Source organism: Macaca nemestrina, chromosome 13 (genome assembly GCF_043159975.1).
Source record: "Macaca nemestrina isolate mMacNem1 chromosome 13, mMacNem.hap1, whole genome shotgun sequence".
NCBI classification, from domain to species: Eukaryota; Metazoa; Chordata; class Mammalia; order Primates; family Cercopithecidae; genus Macaca; species Macaca nemestrina.
Genome location: NC_092137.1, coordinates 69,610,588 through 69,631,799, shown reverse-complemented (window position 1 = coordinate 69,631,799; position 21,212 = coordinate 69,610,588). Strand labels below are relative to the sequence as shown.

The 21,212-nt window shown below is 40.8% G+C and overlaps 1 protein-coding gene across 3 annotated transcripts in view; it reads left to right on the top strand.

The window, feature by feature from the left end:
- LOC105465201 (glutamine--fructose-6-phosphate transaminase 1) overlaps positions 1-21,212 on the top strand; it is a 67,634-nt gene that overhangs the window by 18,169 nt on the left and 28,253 nt on the right. For 2 of the 3 annotated variants that reach the window (XM_011713478.3, XM_011713476.3), the window contains 7 exons: positions 6,443-6,568; positions 10,882-10,940; positions 12,056-12,190; positions 13,973-14,034; positions 15,983-16,062; positions 16,240-16,293; positions 21,013-21,118. In XM_011713478.3, the coding sequence (XP_011711780.1) occupies positions 6,443-6,568; positions 10,882-10,940; positions 12,056-12,190; positions 13,973-14,034; positions 15,983-16,062; positions 16,240-16,293; positions 21,013-21,118 (622 nt within the window). The remainder of the gene's footprint in view (positions 1-6,442; positions 6,569-10,881; positions 10,941-12,055; positions 12,191-13,972; positions 14,035-15,982; positions 16,063-16,239; positions 16,294-21,012; positions 21,119-21,212) is intronic. The other variant, XM_011713477.3, reaches the window with a different exon arrangement.

Below are 21,212 nucleotides of genomic sequence, written 5' to 3'. Positions count from 1 at the left end.
TTTTCCCTCATAGTTTTCGTCTCTGGCACAAGGAGTTGTCAGAGATGTTTGCCCCATCAAAGAGGATTTACTTCTCAGTATTTAGGTCATAACATTATGCTTACACATTTTATTTTTTCACAAGAAACTTGAAAACAAAACAAACTTTGAAGTAGATTGATTGAAAAAATACTTTTAAAATTCTCCATAAAACCCTGGAAACAGCAAGTATTTTATGTACCTACTCGTATGAATGCCATCATAATCATTGTGGAAGAGTACAGGTAGAGGATAATGATGGATTTTGTCTTTTTTTTTTCCCCACATATAAGCCATACATTTAGCTTTGTAGTACTTGTTTAACAGATTAAATCAATACTTATTTTGCCTGTATTGTAGTGTAAGATTGGCTAGGGGTAAAGCAGACACCCAAATAACTACACTTCAAAAACAATAGTATAAATATCTGCTGTGTGTTCTGCATCCTGTATACCAGGCTGATATAGTGGGTTCTGTAGGAGAGAACAGACATTGCTGTGAGATTCAGGGGAGAGTTGCCCAAGTTGACGAGACTGGGATTACATAGGGAATGGATGCTGATTATATTTGGTCAGTGAAGATGTGAAGGGAGGACCTTCTGAGTAGAATAGCATAGAAAGATAAGAATAGTAATGGCAGGTTTGAATGATAGTAGTCCTTTTTATTTTATTTTATTTTTTTTTTTTGAGGCGGAGTTTCACTCTTGTTGCCCAGGCTGGAGTGCAATGGCACGATCTTGGCTCACCGCAACCTCCGCCTCCCAGGTTCAAGCAGTTCTCCTGCCTCAGCCTCCCTAGTAGCTGGGATTATAGGCATGTGCCACCAGGCCCAGCTAATTTTATATTTTTAGTAGAGACGAGGTTTCTCCATGTTGGTCAGGCTGGTCTCGAACTCCCGACCTCAGGTGATCCACCCGCCTTGGCCTCCCAAAGTGCTGGGATTACAGGCGTGAGCCACTGTGCCCAGCCTGATAGTAATCCTTTTTATTTACAGTATTGGTAGACAAATACGGGACGTTATAAAGGCAGATTGTGAACAGAATCACCATTATTCAATGTCAACATATTGAAACATGCCTCTTCCCAGTAAACTGTTTTTTTTTTTTTCCCCCAGATGGAGTCTTGCTGCAATGCCCAGGCTGGAGTGCAATGGCACAGTCTTGGCTCACTGCAACCTCTGCCTCCCAAGTTCAAGCGATTCTCCTGTTTCAGCCTCCCGAGTAGCTGGGATTATAGACCTGTGCCACCATGCCCGGCTAATTTTTATATTTTTGGTAGAGACGGGATTTCACTATATTGGCCAGGCTAGTTTTGAACTCCTGACTGCAAGTGATCCACCCACGTTGGCCTCCCAAAGTACTGGGATTACAGGCATTAGCCACTGTGCCTGGCCAACTGGTTTGTTTTTGAAGCGTAATTATTTGGGTGTCTGCTTTACTCCTAGCTAATTTTTTTTTTTTTTAAAAGATGGACTCTTGGTCTCTTGCCCAGGCTGGAGTGTAGTGACACAATCTCGGCTCACTGCAACCTCTGCTTCCTCGTTCAAGCAATTCTCCTGCCTCAGCCTCCCAGGTAGCTGGGATTACAGGTGTATGCCACCACATCTGGCTAATTTTTATATTTTTAGTAGAGATGGGGTTTTGCCATGTTGGCCAGGCTGGTCATGAACTCCTGACCTCAGGTGATCCACCCTCTTTGGCCTCCCAAAGTGCTAGAATTATAGGCTTGAGCCACTGTGCCTGGCCAACCCCTAGCTAATCTTACCCTACAATACATGCAAAATAAGTATTGATTGAATTTATTAGCTACAAATGGAAACTTGCAGCTATTACTGGTGAATTTGTGACTGGTAAATCACTTTGAAGAGCAATCTGGCAATATCTACATGGGAAATGCCTATACCCTGAGACTAAGCACTTCCACTCTTGGATACATACTTGAAGGAAACACAATGAACAAGGTGACATGACAACAAGATTCATTGTCACAAATTAGAAACAGCCTAAATGTCTATAAATAAGGGAATGGGATGATATAATAAGTTGTGTATGCCGGGTGTGGTGGCTCACGCCTGTAATCCTAGCTCTTTGGGAGGCTGAGGTGGGCAGATTGCCTGAGCTCTGGAGTTTGAGACCAGCCTGGGCAACATGGTGAAACCCCATCTCTACTAAAATACAAAAATTAGCCGGGTGTGGCAGCGTGTGCCCGTAATTCCAGCTAGTCGGGGAGGCTGAGGCAGTAGAATCACTTGAATCCAGGAGGCAGATCTTGCATTGAGCTGAGATCACGCCACTGCACTCCAGCCTGGGCAACAGAGTGAGACTCCATCTCCACAAAAGAACAACAACAAAAACAACAAAAAATAAGTTGTATATGATAGTGAATGACCATATGTAGCTTTTGAAAGAAGTGCACTGAATCTGGTTCTGCATATGGGAACATGGATAATTCCTGGTATGTAAAGTATAGCACATTTAAAAACACAAAATGATACTATCATTTATGGTCTTATGTTAACATAATCATAGTTTAAAAGGCATGAATAGTAAGACTGTCGACTTGAGAATCCTCTGAGGAGGAAATGAATGGAATGGGGATATAAAGGAGGTATCAATTGCATTTTTTTTTTTACATTTATTTATTTAGAGTTTTCATATACCACATTGATTTTTTACATTTTAGATCCTAAAAAATATGTAAAGCACAAATGAGTAGATGTTTCGTTAACTCTGAGTATGGGTAGTTGGGTGTTCATTATTCCCAGCAAATTTAAATATGTTTTAAGTATTTTTTTTAAAAAGGGAAGATGACATCTGAGAAAAAGCAGGCAGAGGGCGAGGAGCCGTGGGAGTAGAGGTAGGTTAAGATGGAAGATGCAAATGCGGAAATTATTGAAGCAGTACGGCCCAAGAAGATCAAGGCATAGGCAAGCAGTTGGCCTTTAAAAGAAAGAGTGTACTTTAGGAATCAAAGGTAAAAGACAAACTTAAAGCAGATAATTACCAGGTGAGAGGACAAAAGCTGAGTAAAGTGGAAATTGAGGGACTGCAGGTAGGATTGAGCTTTACAGAGAATAGAAAAGATATGATGAGCTGTCGGGGAACTGGATTGAGCTATCAGTTTAATGAATAAGGAACTTGGATACATGTTTCCTAAGTAGCAACAGTGAAATAGATATGCTGATTATCATGAATTTGAAAGGGTCTTAATTTACAGAATTTTCTGACTTTATTCAGTATTGCTTTGCAGTGGATGGGAGAAGAGAAACTGAGTGTGGGGGTTATCTAGACTTAAGATTCAGCAAAGGGCTTTAAAACGGGTTAACAGACAATAAGGAGGAGTCAAGGATTCAAAGTCATGATTAATTTATATGACATGAAATATTTATTGTGGGAAATGTGCTTATTGTCATAGCAATAAGTTTTTTCTTACTAGACATTCAGTAATGTCCCTGCGGCAACAGTGAAATAAAGGTGTGGTAATTACCATGAATTTGAAATGGATTCAATATACAGAATCTTGTGACTTTCTCCAGTATCGCTTGCCAGCATGTGCAGGGAGATACTGCTTTAATTATAGTTAGCTTTAAAAAGTAGTCAAACAGGCCTGGCGCAGTGGATCACATCTGTAATCCCATCACTTTGGGAGGCCAAGGTGGGCGGATCACCTGAGGTCAGGAGTTCAAGACCAGCCTGGCCAACATGGTGAAACCCTGTCTGTACTAAAAATAAGAAAAATTAGCCAGGCGTGGTGGTGCGCGCCTGTAATCCCAGCTACTCAGGAGACTGAGGCAGGAGAATCGCTTAAACCCGGGAGGCGGAGGTTGCAGTGAGCAAGATTGTGCCATTGCACTCACTCCAGCTTGGGCAACAAGAGCGAAACTCTGTTTCAAAAAAAAAAAAAAAAATATATATATATATATTTATATATATATATATATAAAGTAGTCAAAGAAATGTTTTCATTTCTTGCATTAGCCTGTTGAATAATGGTAAGTAGTAATCCTGTACTTTTCTTGAGGTCATTTATCAGGTTGCCTTAATTATTCAGAGCACAGTTAAGCCAGGAAAGAATAGATGTGTGATTTTATTCTTTGATTGATTGAACCATCCAACAAAAATGTATCTGCCATGTATACCTTTTAGTGCTTAGGATTCAAAAATAATAAGGTAGGCTGCTGTTTTTGTAGAACTCGAATTCTAGTGGAAGCTGGGTTGACAACATCATAAATGTAATAGTACAACAGAATATATCATTGTGGTTTTACTTATTTATTATTTATTTATTTATTTATTTATTTATTTATTTATTTATTTATTTATTTTTGAGACGGAGTCTTGCTCTTTCGCCCAAGCTGGAGGGCAGTGGCACAATCTTGGCTCACTGCAACTTACCCTTCCTGGGTTCAGTTGATTATCCTGCCTCCTGAGTAGTTGGGATTACAGGCGTGCGCTACCACACCCAGCTAATTTTTTTAGTAGAGATGGTTTCACCATGTTGGCCAGGCTGGTCTTGAACTCCTGACTTCAGGTGATCCACCTGCCTCGGCCTCCCAAAGTGCTGGGATTACAGGCATGAGCCATGGTGCCCAGCGAGTTTGCTCTTAATTTAGACCTAATTCTGATAAACTTTGTTATCTGGGTTCTTAGCCAAATGAATTTTATATTTAGGAAATTAAGAGCATTACTAGTTAATAACTGGAGCTGTCCTTTTTTTTTTTTTTTTTTTTGAGACGGAGTCTTGCTCTGTCGCCCAGGCTGGAGTGCAGTGGCCGGATCTCAGCTCACTGCAAGCTCCGCCTCCCGGGTTTATGCCATTCTCCTGCCTCAGCCTCCCGAGTAGCTGGGACTACAGGCGCCCGCCACCTCGCCCGGCCAGTTGTTTTGTATTTTTTAGTAGAGACGGGGTTTCACCGTGTTAGCCAGGATGGTCTCGATCTCCTGACCTCGTGATCTGCCCGTCTCGGCCTCCCAAAGTGCTGGGATTACAGGCTTGAGCCACCGCGCCCGGCCGTCCTTTTTTTTTTTTTAAGAAGCCCCAAGAAAAGATAGCTTATATGAAAAATAAATTAAGAACCAGTTACTTTTTTTGTTTGTTTGTTTTTTGAGAGGAAGTCTTGCTCTGTCACCCAGGCTGGAGTGCAGTGGTGTGATCTCGGCTCACTGTAACCTCCACCTCCTGGGTTCAAGCAATTCTCCTGCCTCAGCCTCCTGAGTAGCTGGGATTACAGGCGTGCACCACCATACCTGGCTAATTTTTGTAGTTTAGTAGAGACGGGGTTTCACCATGTTGGTCAGGCTGGTCTCGAACTCCTGACCTTGTGTTCTTCCCACTTCAGCCTCTCGAAATGGGATTACAGGTGTGAGCCACTGCACCCGGCTGAATCAGCTACTTTTCGAGATAAAGGAACATTGGCCTTATGCTGATTTCCCAGTAGCCCCATACTTTCATAGCATTGCTCTGTTCTCAAATACCTATTTGATTTTGGAGGCACTCCATAATTGCAGTTTATATTGTGAGATGTGTGTACTCTCACCAGAGACCAAAGAAATTGCAGTCATAAGGTTGTGTGTCATTGGGAAAATGAATTTATTTTTACATACATGTTTAATTAAATTGATAATGATTTTTTAAGGCAAGAATTAAATACAGATTTAAAAAGTTACATTAATTGGTTTTGTCCTTAACTCTTGAGTATTCGTATCTCCAGGAAGCTTGAAAGAATAGTACATTATTACCTGTATATACTTCACCTAACTTTATCCGTTACTAAACTTTTGTTGTGTTTGCTTTAATTCTATATTAGTTTTTTGGTTGTTATTGAAACCATTTGCCTTCAGTATTTCAGTTGCATAAACTCCTACGTCTTTATTTATCTTCAATTTTAATTTTTGTGGGTATATAGTAGGTGTATATATTTACTGGGTACATGAAATGTCTTGATACAGACCTACAATGTGTTCCTAAGTCCTTTTTTTGTTTGAGGTGGAGTCTCGCTCTGTCACCCAGGCTGGAGTGCAGTGGTGTGATCTCAGCTCACTGCAGCCTCCGCCTCCTGAGTTCAAGTGATTATCCTGCCTCTGCCTCCGGAGTAGCCAGGACTACAGGCGTGTGCCTCCATGCCTGGCCAATTTTTGTGTTTTTAGTAGAGACGGGGTTTTCCCATGTTGGTCAGGCTGGTCTTGAACTCCTGACCTTAGGTGATCTGCCTGCCTTGGCCTCCCACAGTGCTGGGATTACAGGTGTGAGCCACTGCACTCGCCTCCTAAGTCTTTTAATCACTATTTTGAATATACCTGATCTTTAGTTTCAGTGATTGTATATTCCAAGAGAGCAGCATTGTAATAATTATATTTAAATATAGCTTATAGCATTATCTCTGCAGCATGATTTAATACTGAAATTTTTCTTTTCATATTCTTCAGAGCAACAAGATATGGATTTGGATATAGAATTTGATGTACACTTTGGAATAGCTCATACCCGTTGGGCAACACATGGAGAACCCAATCCTGTCAATAGCCACCCCCAGCGCTCTGATAAAAATAATGGTATGGAAAGATTTTTCGTGCTTTGGAATGATTGTAGAAGCCTAATAATGGGGGCAGAAAGAAGGCTCTTAGATTTTCATTATTTTAATTATTTTTCATTTGGAAAATTTCAAACATTCAGAAGTCGTAGAGAGTATACAGAGCTGAGAGTACTGGCTCATGCCTGTAATCCCAGCACTTTGGGAGCCTGAGTTGGGAGGATTGCTTGAGTCCAGGAGTTCACAATCAGCCCTCGCAACATAGTGAGACCCCATCTCTACAAAAAATAAAAAAATAAGTTAGGCATGGTGGTGCATGCCTGTAGTCCCAGCTACTTGGGAGACTGAGGTGGGAGGATTGTTTAAGCCCAAGGGGTAGAGGCTGCAGTGAGCCGTGGTCGTACATCACGCTATTGCCCTCCAACCTGGACAACAGAATGAGACCCTTTCTGTCCACTATGCCTGGCTAATTTTTGTATATTTAGTAGAGACGGAGTTTCACTGTGTTGGCCAGGCTGGTCTTGAACTCCTGATCTCAAGTGATCCTCCTGTCTTGGCCTCCCAAAGTGCTGGGATTACAGGTGTGAGCCACTGCTCCTGGCTGAGAACTTTTGTTATCGGTTTTGTCCTTAGGGCATATCTCTCTAGAAATGTATAACCAAATTACTGTGTTTTAGAGTTACTTGGAATAGTCTTTCTCCATGCAGTTGTGCTACTGGCTGGATATTACTTTAATATGTTTAAAAAAAATTTTTTTTAAATTATTATTATTTTTTGAGACTGAGTCTTGCTCTGTCGCCCAGGCTGGAGCGCAGTAGTGTGATATTGGCTCACTGCAACCTCCATCTCCCGAGTTCGAGCAATTCTCCTGACTCAGCCTCCCAAGTAGCTGGGACTACAGGTGTGTGCCATCACGCCAGGGTAATTTTTTATATTTTTAGTAGAGATGGGGTTTCACTGTGTTAGCCAGGATGGTCTCGATCTCCTGACCTTATGATCTGCCCACCTCAGCCTCCTAAAGTGCTGGGATTACAGGCGTGTGTCACCATGCCCGGGTAATTTTTTGTATTTTTAGTAGAGACGGGGTTTCACTGTGTTAGCCAGGATGGTCTCAATCTTCTGACCTTGTGATCCGCCCACCTCAGTCTCCTAAAGTGCTGGGATTACAGGCGTGAGCCACCGCAGCAGCCTGTTTTTTAATTTTAAGGATTGGTATTATTTAAAAATAGATGTTATTTATGATTATTTAAAATATTTACATAATTCTGAAGTAACATCTTTAAAACAAGACATATTAAAAGAAGTCTACCCAGCACTTTGAGAGGCTGAGATGGAGGGATTGCTTGAGCCTGGGAGTTTGAGACCAGCATGAGCAACATAGTGAAACCCTGTGCCTACAGAAAATACAAAAATTAGCTTGATGGTGGCATGCGCCTGTAGTCCAAGCTACTCGGGAGACTGAGGCAGAAGGATCACCTGAACCTGGGGGTTGAGGCTCCAGTGAGCCATGATTGCACCATTGCCGCCATTGCACTTCAGCCTGGGCAACAGAGTGAGACTGGCTCAACAAAACAAGTCTAGACTCTTCTGTTTCCTCTTGTTCCCTGTGTAGATAACGTTCACCAATTATTGAGTCTGTTCTTTCATTTAAAAATAAGGAAATATGTACAGAATACATACAAAAGTGTATATGTGTGTATTTATCCCTCCCTGTTTTTTTCCTTTTATTTTAGAGGCAGGGTCTTACTCCTCCACCCAGGCTGGGTACAGTGGTGGGATCATAGTTCACTGTAACCTCAAATTCTTGGGCACAAGTGATCTTCCTGTCTCAGCCTCCTGAGTAGCTAGGATCACTGGCTTGCACCACCACACCCAGCTAATTTATTTTTGTAGAGATAGGGGTCTTGCTTTGTTGCCCAGGCTGGTTACAAATTCCTTGACTCAAGTAATCTTCCCACCTCAGCCTCCCAAAGTGCTGAGATTACAGGCATGAGACACTGCACCCAGCCCTTTCTGATATTTAATTTAATTCAGAAGCTGCCTATTTAGGCTTCTTGTGCTTCAATAATTACTATTGAATATGATCATAATGGTAGCAATAATTTAGACTTTTGACACTGACAAGGCCTTTATGAAAGATTCCCAAAAACTTACATCTAGATTATGTTTTGAGAATTTGGCTTTAAGTTAAGGCCTTTAAATTAGCTATTTATGAATCTCTTTGTTCTAGAATTAAGTTTTTTTTTTTTTTTTTGATACGGAATCTTGCTCTGTTGCCCAGGCTGGAGTGCAATGGTATGTTTTCCGCTCACTGCAACCTCTGCCTTCCGGTTTCAAGCAATTCTTCTGTCTCAAGCCTCCCAAGTAGTTAGGTACAGGTGCCCGACACCACGTCCAACAATTTTTTGTATTTTTAGTAGAGGCAAGGTTTCACCATGTTGGCTAGGCTGGTCTCGAACTCCTGAGCTCAGGTGATCTGTCTGTCTCAGCCCCCCAGAATGTTGGGATTACAGGCGTGAGCCACCACACCCAGCAAGTTTTTTTATAAATTTATTTTAGTACTTGCTTACATCTTCTCTCAAAAATCTAGTGAAAATGTTTATTATTTGGTTTCTAATTACTGTCAGCCAAAATGTCAGATCTTTACGTATATTAAGAACATTGTGAGGGGCCGGGTGTGGTGACTCATGCCTGTAATCCTAGCACTTTAGGAGGCCAAGGCAGGTGGATCACGTGAAGTTAGGAGTTCGAGACCAGCCTGGCCAACATGGCAAAACCCCATCTCTATTAAAAATACGAAAATTAGCTGGGCATGGTGGCACGCACCGGTAATCCCAGCTACTTGAGAGTCTGAGCCAGGAGAATTGTTTGAACCCGAGAGGTAGAGGTTGCAGTGAGTCGAGATCTTGCCACTTCACTCTAGTCTGGGCGACAGAGCAAGACTTTGTCTCAAAAAAGAAAAAAGAACATTTTGGCCTGGCATAGTGGCTCATGCGTATATTCTCAAGACATTGGAAGGATGAAGCGAGAGGGTTGCTTCAGCTCAGGAGACCAGCCTGGGCAACGTAGTGAGACTCTCTACAGCAAAATAAAACAATTAGTTGAGTGTGGTATAAGCAGCTGTAATCCCAGCTGCTTGGAAGGCTGATGTGGAAGAATCACCTGAGCCCAGGAGGTCAAGGCTGCATTGAGTCGTGATTGAGCCACTGCACTCCAGCTTGGTGACAGAGCAACGTCGTGTCTCCAAAAAAAAAAATATATATATATATTTTGATAATTTAATATAAAATTTAATTTAGCAGTAATTTTTCTCCTAACTGAAATGAACTCTGAATAATAAATCCAGGATTGGCAGGATTTTTTTTGGTTCTCTGTTGCCCAGGCTGGAGTGCAGTGGTGTGATCTTGGTTCACTGCAACCTCTGCCTCCCAGATTCAAGCGATTCTCCTGCCTCAGCCTCCCAAGTTGCTGGGTTTACAGGCACATGCCACCACACCTGGCTAAGTTTTTGTATTTTTAGTAGAGACAGGGTTTCACCATGTTGAATAGGATGGTCTCAAACTCCTTACCTCATGTGGTCTGCCCACTTTGGCCTCTGAAAGTGCTGGATTACAGGCGTGAGGCACCGCGCTCAGCCAGATTGGTAGTTTTTATGTACCATCAGTGGCTACAAATAGTGATATTGTCAACTCTTGATTATCTGTTCTTACAGTTTTCAAAGTTAGTTAAAAAAGAAGATAATTATCCCAAGATCATATCTATCTTCTCTTGGAATGATACGTTAACATTTATTTCTCTGACATTCTATGACTTACCTGGATCTCAAACAAGTTAACTATAGAATTGATTGGTTTTTCTTAGCAAATTCCTTAGTTCTAGTTCTTAAACTCATTTAGTGTAAATCAGATTATTTTAGTTTGAAAGGCCTTCTTTTTAAACTTATACTCAAGAATGAATGAACAGAGAAATAATAATATTTAGTTCAGCTCTCTCATTTTGCAAATGAGGCAACAGACCCAATAAACTTGCTCCTTTCATGGTAACATTTTATTATTAGCTTAGCCACAACTGAAATTGTTATCTCTGGACTCCTGTTTATTTCCCCACTGTACCCACCTCCCCTGCACTGTGTGCTTTGGCTATGCCACATAAACAATGCTGCTGATCTACGTGATGATAATCTGATACTGAGAAGTAGATGTAATTATGTTTTAAATAACATAAATAGTATAGCGTGTTACAAATTTTTAACTTGAAAAACATCCAGTTACAGTAATAGCTATTTTAGGTTTATCAGACTTCTAACTTTTCTGTCATCAACACTTGCTCTTTTAGAATTTATTGTTATTCACAATGGAATCATCACCAACTACAAAGACTTGAAAAAGTTTTTGGTAAGTAAGGTGACCTCAAAAGACACCAGTCTTTGAGAATACTTCTAACGAGAGCAGTGGGGTTGGTTGTTGGGATGTGCAACACCATATAGGTGTCATCAAGTAATTCCTTGGGCAATTCCAAGGGCATGGTGGTTTATTGGACTTTTCTTTGCTAACAGTGGAACAATTCTGTTTTTTGATATGAAAAGGAAATGGGCCGGGCGCGGTGGCTCAAGCCTGTAATCCCAGCACTTTGGGAGGCCGAGACGGGCGGATCACGAGTTCAGGAGATCGAGACCATCCTGGCTAACACGGTGAAACCCCGTCTCTACTAAAATACAAAAAAAATTAGCCGGGCGAGGTGGCGGGCGCCTGTACTCCCAGCTACTCGGGAGGCTGAGGCAGGAGAATGGCGTGAACCCGGGAGGCGGGGCTTGCAGTGAGCTGAGATCCGGCCACTGCACTCCAGCCTGGGCAACAGAGCTAGACTCTGTCTCAAAAAAAAAAAAAAAAGAAAAGGAAATGATTAGTATTTGACTGTAATGTACATGACAAAAGCTCAAATAAAATTGGAATTTTGTGGAGACATTTTTTGCATTATGAGAGATTCTGTCATGTTTTAAAGTTCCTAGGACATATTAATACAAGAAGAATCAGTACAAATTAAATGAAAGTTCTGTGTCCTAAATAGCTATATACTGTATTGTTGTGGTCATAATGTTGACCTGCATGAGTGCTTTCTTAGGGCTGTTCAATTGAACTTTCTCCAGTGATGGAAGACATAGTGTATCTGGGCTATTCAGTATAGTAACCACTGTCCACATGTGTTTGTTGAGCTAGTATGACTGAGGAACTGAATTTTAAATTTTATTTAATTTTAATTAAATTGAAATAGTCACATACAGCTAATGGCTATTTATTGGATAGTAAGTTAAGTCTATGTTCAGTTACACAGAGTACAACACTGTTTTGAAGTCACTCTAATCAGATGGTGACTTTAATTTTGTATAATGGGATATGATGTTCAAAGAATATTAGAAATTAGTGAAATATTTGAGGGGACAATTCTGTAGAAAAGGTTTTTATATCATGAATATTTCTTTAATTGTATCTTTTTTTCTTTCTATTTACAGGAAAGCAAAGGCTATGACTTCGAATCTGAAACAGATACAGAGACAATTGCCAAGCTCGTTAAGTATATGTATGACAATCAGGAAAGTCAAGATACCAGCTTTACTACCTTGGTGGAGAGAGTTATCCAACAACTGGTATTAAGCCACACTTTAAAAGATAATTATGCCAACATTAATCATGAGAAACTTTCTGGAAATTAAGTTTGATAAGCAGGAACTGTGCTATTGTTTTTTTTGGCTTTTATTTCTCATATAACTATTCAGGTTGAATAATTTTGGGAGATTGATTGATTTATTGATTCCCCCCCAACCCTCCACTTGAAATTCTGCTTGCTTCATTCTGGTTTAATGTCATGAGAATGAAAAATAATCCAGAATCAAAGTGTGTCTAACAATTATGCATATATACACACATCCATACACACCACACGTGGACATGTACACAGTACACACAATGGAGGATTAGTTATTCCCTTGCTTCTTGCTCATTGAGTGTTCTTCTCAACCAATAACTTAGCACAATGGGAGCTTCACAGTTTATATTCTGGGATAATGCCTGCTTGTCTCTGAGCCAACAGAGTCAACTACTTATTTTTCTTTCTGGGGACTTTTCCTTGGCCCTGAAGGAAGGCTTTTCTATAGATAGAAAAGCATTTCCAAGCCCATGAGAAAAGCAGTATTCTTTTTGATTCCATCCAACATTCCTAATTAAAGATTAAAGACATCAAAGATCTACAAATGTCCAAATCCATAGAGATACCTACATCTCCCTTCCCCACTCATAACTCTTTCCCACTTAAAAGTCCTTAACTTCACAACTAAGGTCCAACCCTCACTTCCCTCCCACCTACACCCAAATCTTGTATCTGTAGCAAAAGGAGGAAGCAGGAAAATGGAGAATGTAGAGGCCTGTTCCTTCCCTTTACCCAAGGCAGAGTAGAGTTGTGTGCTTTCCCAGCCTTTTCTTGTTTCTAATAGGCTTTGCCTTTTATTCATCGTATAATCCAGTTTGTGTTCCAGGGTGGTTCTTCCCTCTCCTACTTCATGTTCCTCTTTTATCTGTTCTTGATTCCTGTAAGCCCTGTCCCTGAGGATTCAGGTTGATGGATTTCTGTGGTGTGCATGTTAATAATTGTATATATTTATATCTCTAATATCAAGGTCAGAAAGAGTGGAAGTTAACAGTGGTGTACAATTACTAGGGTAGAGAATACGTTTTGGATTTTGATCTTGGGATCTTTTCTAATTCTGTCTTTCTTCTGATAATCCATACTATTATGATGACATAGGTAGATGATGGAGATAGGATATATCGGTTGAGAAGGTTCATAACCTGTACAAAGGATGACTTTTTAAATGATCTGTTTTTGGAGTTGTTATCTATTGAGCATATTTTGAGTATAAGCTTGGTTAAAAAAGTGGATCTTGGCGTGGTGGCTCATGCTTGTAATCCCAGCACTTTGGGAGGCCGAGGCGGGTGGATCATGAATGAGGTCAGGAGATTGAGACCATCCTGGCCCAACATGGTGAAACCCTGTCTCTACTGAAAATACAAAAATTAGCTGGGCATGGTGGCGCGTGCCTGTAATCCCAGCTACTTGGGAGACTGAGGCAGGAGAATCGCTTGAACCAGGGAGTCGGGGGTTGCGGTGAGCCAAAATCATGCCACTGCACTCCAGCCTGGTGACAGAGTGAGACTCCATCTCAAAAAAAAAAAAAAAAAAAAAAAAAAAGTGGGTCTTGGATACACCGAAGCTTAGGAGTGTTTACTTAAACTTTAGACTTGTTTGTAAACTGGTATAAAAGAGCATTTGTGTGAACAAAAAATTTCTGTGCTGAAGCCAGTATGTTCTAGGCATTTCTGACTTGATAATTGATTATAGTCAATATTGCTAATGCATTTTTTTCCCTCCATAGGAAGGTGCTTTTGCACTCGTATTTAAAAGTGTTCATTTTCCTGGGCAAGCAGTTGGCACAAGGTACGTACACCTCTAACAATGACTAATGTATTTCAACATATTTGAGTTACATGTTTATTCTTCATAGACTATACATGACCCTTTATTATAAAGGCTCTGCCCTTTATTAGATATATTCATGTGAGCATATTTTCACATGCTGCTTCTTGTCTGTTGTTTTACCACTCTTCCATTTAACAGAATCCCTTAAGAAAGCAAATACAGGCCGGGCGCTGTGGCTCAGACATGTAATCCTAGCATTATGGGAGGTCAAGGCAGGTGGATCATCTGAGGTCAGGAGTTTGAGACCAGCCAGGCCAACATGGCGAAACCCTGTCTCTACTAAGAGTACAAAAATTAGCTGGGTGTGGTAGCACATGCCTGTAATCTCAGCTACTCGGGAGGCTGAGGCAGGAGAATCGCTTGAACCCAGGAGGCAAGAGGTTTCAGTGAGCCAACGTTGTGCCATTGCACTCCACTGGGGCCTACAGAGCGAGACTGTCTGAAAAAATAAAAAAAAAAAAAAGAAAAAATACATTTTGGCATTTAATTGGCCTTTTGTCTTTGTTGGGCGCACCAAGGTTACTTTGTGAATTTGGATATTGAATATTATCTAATAAAGTTAAAATGTTAGCTTTCTCTGTATTTTTTGAAACATGTATTCTAGACAGATTCCTAGATAATTGTACCATCATTGCTTCTTAATAGGATATTTAGGCCTGATCCTGAAGTCCTAAGTGAGGTGCCCTAAGATATGGTAAGAGAGAGATATTTTTAATCTGAAAACAGGGTGACTAAGGAGAAGGTGCTACATGTTCATATATTGGCATTCTGTGCACAATTGAAAGGAATGTTCCATTTAACATTACAAAGGAAAAAAATTAAAATACCATGTTACAGAACAGGTGTTGGCAAACTTTTTTGGAGTGGACCAGATAGTAACTATTTTAGGCTTTCTGGACCATGTAGCCTCTGTAGCAACTACTCAGCTTTGCAGTTGTAGTGTGAAAGCGGCTACAGAAAATAAGTAAAAGAATGGGCATGGTTATGTTCCAAAATAACTGTGTTTAGTACAATTTTTATTTGTCAATTAAAAAAAGAAATAATTTTAAAAATTAAAAGAAAAAAAAAAAACCTGTATTAGGCTGGGCGTGGTGACTCATGCCTGTAATTCTAGCACTTTGGGAGGCTGAGGTGGGTGGATTGCTTGACCCCAGGAGTTCCAGACCAGCCTGGGCAACATGACAAAACCCCGTCTCTATAAAAAATAAAAAATTTAGCTGGGTGTGGTGGTGCATGTCTGTAGTCCCAGCTACTTCAGAGGCTGAGGCAAGGGAATCACTTCAGGCCAGGAGGTCAAGGCTGCAGTGAGCTGTGATTGCGCCGCTGCACTCCAGCCTGGGAGACAGCAAGGCCGTTCTCAAAAAACAAACAAACAAATAAAAACCCTTTATTTATAAAAATAAATAACCCTGGGACTGCAGGTCAGTTTGCTGACCCCTGATGCAGAATTTGGTTTTTTTTTTCTTGGATATAGGATCTTGTTCTGTCACCCAGGCTGGCGTGCAGTGGTGTGATCTTGGCTCACTGCAACCTCCACCTCCCAGGCTCAAGCAGTCCTCCTTACTCAGCCTCCTAAGTACCTGAGACTATAGGCACGTGCCATCACACTTGGCTAATTTGGAGATGGGGTTTTGCCATGTTTCCCAGAGTGGTCTTGAACTCTTGGGACTCAAGTGATCTGCCTGCCTAGGCCTCCTGAAGTGCTGGGATTACAGGTGTGAGCCATTGCACCTGGCCCAATGCAGAATTTTTTTAAAAAATTATTTTTATCTAGTTCTTTCTTATATCTGAAGTTGAGCTTGGGGGGAGAATTTAAACATTTGAAGAGTATTGGCCATTACATTTTATATCATTAGTCCATTATTTATAAAAATGATTTAATTCTAACTGTTCTTGCAATTTACAGGCGAGGTAGCCCTCTGTTGATTGCTGTACGGAGTGAACATAAACTTTCTACTGATCACATTCCTATACTCTACAGAACAGGTAAAATTACCTCTACAAATGGAGTGCAGTAGATATGAAGAATTATTTTCCTTAAGTTGGAATAAATGCCCCTTTGGTCAGATGCATATGTATATATAGTTCTGTCTAGACATGAAAAAGATTTGGTTTCGTGAGTTCTCTGATGATTAGAATTTTTTTTCTGTTGTGTATCCTTAGCTAGGACTCAGATTGGATCAAAATTCACACGGTGGGGATCACAGGGAGAAAGAGGTGGGAAATGCATTCTGCATGGATGGGGAGGATCTTATCCTCTTTTGTTTATTCTTTACTAATTCTTTTGTTCTTCAAGTGAATGAATGTGCTGGGCCTCTAAAAATGTGCTTATTTTATGGGGAAGCATATTTTGACATTTTTCTAATTTGCGGAGTATATTTTGCGTGTCTGCTTTTGGCATTTAGAAAGTGCTTTTAATAATTTCATTAAAATTTCTGAAATTTGAGAAAATAGTTGAAATTGTAAATTATTTTTTCCTTTGTTTTAAAATCATGTAGGATATATGCTTGGATTAGGAGAAGAGCATTGTGTGCTAGGTTATTATAGATTAACTAAGTGGTAGTTATTTGAATCATTTAGCCTAACTTTTAACTGAAATATGTTTAAATGGTCTTTATTTTATGCATGACATATTACTGTTGGATTTACATTTGCTATCTTGATTGGCTTTATTTGAATTTGTAGTGATTGTTCTTTTGTTGTCTATGTGTAAAGTTTATTTTTTGTTTTTCTTATTTATTTACTTTGATGTAACTTTCCATATTACTTTTTAAATAGCATGGCAGGAGGAGACAGGGTCTTGCTCTGTTGCCCAGACTGGAGTGCAGTGCAGTGGTGTGGTCATACCTCACTGCAATTTCAAACTCTTGGGCTCAGGCGATCCTCCTGCCTCAGCCTCTCAAATAGCTAGGACTACAAGTGTGTGCCATCACGCCTAGCTAATTCTTTTTTTTTTTTTTTTTTTTTTTTTGAGACGGAGTCTTGCTCTGTCGCCCAGGCTGGAGTGCAGTGGCATGATCTCGGCTCACTGCAAGCTCTGCCTCCTGGGTTCACCATTCTCCTGCCTCAGCCTCCTGAGTAGCTGGGACTACAGACGCCCACCACCACGCCTGGCTAATTTTTTTTTGTATTTTTAGTAGAGACGGGGTTTCACCATATTAGCCAGGATGATCTCATTCTCCTGACCTTGTGATCCGCCCGCCTTGGCCTCCCAAAGTGCTGGGATTGCAGGCGTGAGCCACCACATCTGGCTAACACCCAGTTAATTCTTATTTTTAGGCAGGATTTTGCTCTCTCAGCTAGGCTGGAGTGCAATGGCTTAGTCATGGCTCACTGCAGCCTTGGCTGCCTGGGCTCAAGTGATTCTTCCCCCTCAGCCTCTTAAGTAGGTGAGACCACAGGCATGTGCCACCACCCCCAGCCAATTTTTTTATTTGTAAAGAGGAAGTCTCGCTCTGTTGGCCAGGCTGGTCTCAAACTCCTGGGCTCAAGGGATCCTCCTACCTCAACCTCCCAAATTACAGAGATTACAGAAATGAGCCATTGTGCCTGGCTCCCAGCTAACTGTAAATTTTTTGTACAATTGGAGTCTTGCTATATTGCCCAGGCTGCTCTTAAACTCCTGGAGTCAAGTGATCCACCCGCCTCAGTTTCCCAAAGTGCTGAGATCACAGGTGCCTAGAGAGCCTGTGCTGAGAGCCACTGTGCCCAGCCCAGAGGTGTTCTTTTCATTTAAACAGACATTGATATCTCAAATTTTTTGACCTTATTTATTTAGTTTTTGAAACAGTCTCGCTCTGTTGCCCTGGCTGGAGTGCAGTGGCGTGATTTTGGCTCACTGCAACCTCCGCCTCCCGGGTGCACGTGATTCTTGTGCCTCAGCCTGCAGAGTAGCTGGAACTACCAGTGCACACCACCATGCCCAGCTAACTTTTGTAGTTTTAGTAGAGACGGGGTTTCGTCATTTTGGTCAGGCTGGTCTCGAACTCCTGACCTCAGGTGATCCGCCCACCTTGGCCTCTCAAAAAGTGTTGGGATTACAGGCGTGAGCTGCTGTGCCCAGACTCAAATTTTTAAACATATTTTAATTAAATATACTTTGTTATTTGAAGAATGAAGTTATCAGTATTTGGAGAAAAAACACAGTGAAACTGAAGCCTCGCAGGACATTTTATAAGCAAAGGTCGTTTTTTGTTTTTTTTTTTTTTGAGATGGAGTCTCGCTCTGTCGCCCAGGCTGGAGTGCAGTGGTGTGATCTCGACTCACTGCAACCTGGGCCTCCCGGGTTTGAGCGATTCTCCTGCCTCAGCCTCCTGAGTAGCTGGGATTACAGGCATGTGCCACCACACCCGGCACATTTTTCTATTTTTAGTAGAGACGGGGTTTCACCATATTGGTTAGGCTGGTCTTGAACTCCTGACCTCATGATCCTCCCGCCTTGGCCTCCCAAAGTGCTGGGATTACAGGCGTGAGCCACCACACCTGGCCACATTTATTTTTTTAAAATGCTGAGCTCTCTTTTTATGTGTTTTTAAATTCACTTTTTTGTTTTTGTTTTTGAGACGAAGTCTTGCTCTGTCACCCAGGCTGGAGTGCAATGGCACAATCTCACCTCACTGCAACCTCTACCTCCTAGGTTTAAGTAATTCTCCCACCTCAGACTCTGGAATAGCTGGGACTACACGCGCGCTCCACCACTCTCGGCTCATTTTTTGTGTTTTTAGTGGAGACGAGGTTTCACCATGTTGGCCCGGCTGGTCCTGAACTCCTGACCTCAAATGATCTGCCAGGCTCAGCCTCTGTTTTTTAAAATAAAAAACAGAGCCTGGCCTCTGTTTTTTAACATACAGTAATATTTACTCTTTTTCATGTAGTTTCACGAGTTTTGTCAGATGTGAAGTTGCATAACTACCAACACAATCAAGATACAGAACAATTTCATGACTCAATAAGTTCCCTCAACTTTCCCTCTGTCATCAACCCTTGTCCCATTCCCAGCCCCTGGCAAACACTATTATGTTATTTTTCTATAATGTTACTTTTTCTTGGATGTCATCTTATACTTATTTTTCAAAGTTTGGCATCTTTGCTGTTAAATATGAGTGGGAAAAGTTAGTTTGTTTTCATCACTAAAACATAATCACAGATGGTGGAAAACTTTGAATATGCTTTTTTTGACTTTTATTGTTTTTAATATATAATTATATATTTGGTGTATATTTCAATACATGTGTACAATGTATAATGATCAACTCAGGATAATTAGCACATTTGAATGTACATTTCTAATAATTATTATCAAGTCTGTCTTTATATGTACATTTTAAGAGGATAGGTAAAGTAGCAGTTTTTATAAGTATACTTGTGATATTCTCTGGCTGTTGTGTCCATAGTTCTGTTATGTCCTGGCCTTGGAGAAAGGTGCATTTTTGTCTCTAGGACGTTTATGTAGTCTTCAACTAATAGATTTTTTTCCTATATTAGGCCAGTTTATAAAACTTTAGTATTCCAGTCTTGATGAAAAAAATTAATGTCTTGACAAATTAAGTAGAGATGTCATAAATCTGAAATACAAGAATTAAAAGGATATTAGCTTTGCAAAAAGACCCTACTTTATCCTGACTTAAAGGAAGTATAAGAAAACCCAAGTTAGGCCGGGCGCGGTGGCTCAAGCCTGTAATCCCAGCACTTTGGGAGGCTGAGACGGGCGGATCACGAGGTCAGGAGATCGAGACCATCCTGGCGAACACGGTGAAACCCCGTCTCTAATAAAAAATAAAAAAAAAATAGCCGGGCGAGGTGGCGGGCGCCTGTAGTCCCAGCTACTCGGGAGGCCGAGGCAGGAGAATGGCGTAAACCCGGGAGGCGGAGCTTGCAGTGAGCTGAGATCCGGCCACTGCACTCCAGCCTGGGCGACAGAGCAAGACTCCGTCTCAAAAAAAAAAAAAAAAAAAAAAAGAAAACCCAAGTTAAAGAAGGGAGAGTTTCTTGGTTTATAAATTTTGTCCCTGACAGTGGGTGCCACATATGATATACCATGATTAGAGAGTGATATGCATCTGTTTTGTTTTAAAATCAGAATTAGTGTAGACTGCAACTTGATTTGTTATGCTGACTTGCTGCTAAAATCTAGTGAGGTTTTGTTATGAAATAATAAAATTAATTTGCCACTAGCCTTCATTTTCTTTTTCTTCTTTTTTTTTTTTTTTTTTTTTTTTTTGAGAGAGTTTTTACTCTGTTGCTCAGGCTGGAATGCAATGGCGTGTGGTCTTGGCTCAGTGCAGCCTCCGCTTCCTGAGTTCAAGTGATTCTCCTGCCTCAGCCTCCCAAGTAGCTGGGATTATAGGCGCCTGCCACTATGTCTGGCTAATTTTTGTGTTTTTAGTAGAGACGGGGTTTCACCATGTTGGCCAGGCTGGTCTCGAACTCCTGACCTCAAGTGATCCTCCTGCCTTGGCCTTCCAAAGTGCTAGGATTACAGGCATGAGCCACTGTATTCATTTTATTTTTCCTTGCACAATTTTGATATTTTAAATGTAATTTTGTGATAATTATAGGTACACAAACTTATGTGTTAAGATCATCAGGTTTTGTATAAAGCTAAAATTATACACACTTTTGATGAAAAAAACCAGCTAATATTAAGGAATTACTTGCCTTTTACCTGGAAAAGAAATATTATATTAAAAAAACATATAATGTAGCACTTTTACCTGCCACGCACTCTTTGATAGTTGCTACTTCACTGTACACTTTTTGTCTGTTCTTACTGGCTTATTGCATGGAAATGAGGTGACCTACTTGGCTTTTTAAATTTGCTGAAATTGTTTTGTGTTGCTATGATTTTTTTCTTGATTTTGTAGAAAATTATGCATATTTCTACATTGTACGTGATTTTCTACATGTTTGCCAATTCATGTTAACTATATGCTTTAGGCAAAGACAAGAAAGGAAGCTGCAATCTCTCTCGTGTGGACAGCACAACCTGCCTTTTCCCGGTGGAGGAAAAAGCAGTGGAGTATTACTTTGCTTCTGATGCAAGGTGAGCTTAGTTGATTCAAAGACATTTTTAGTAAAACTTCTCATTCTACAGGAAACCAAGATGTCATTGTGTATCAGTCTAGTTGTGCTCTATG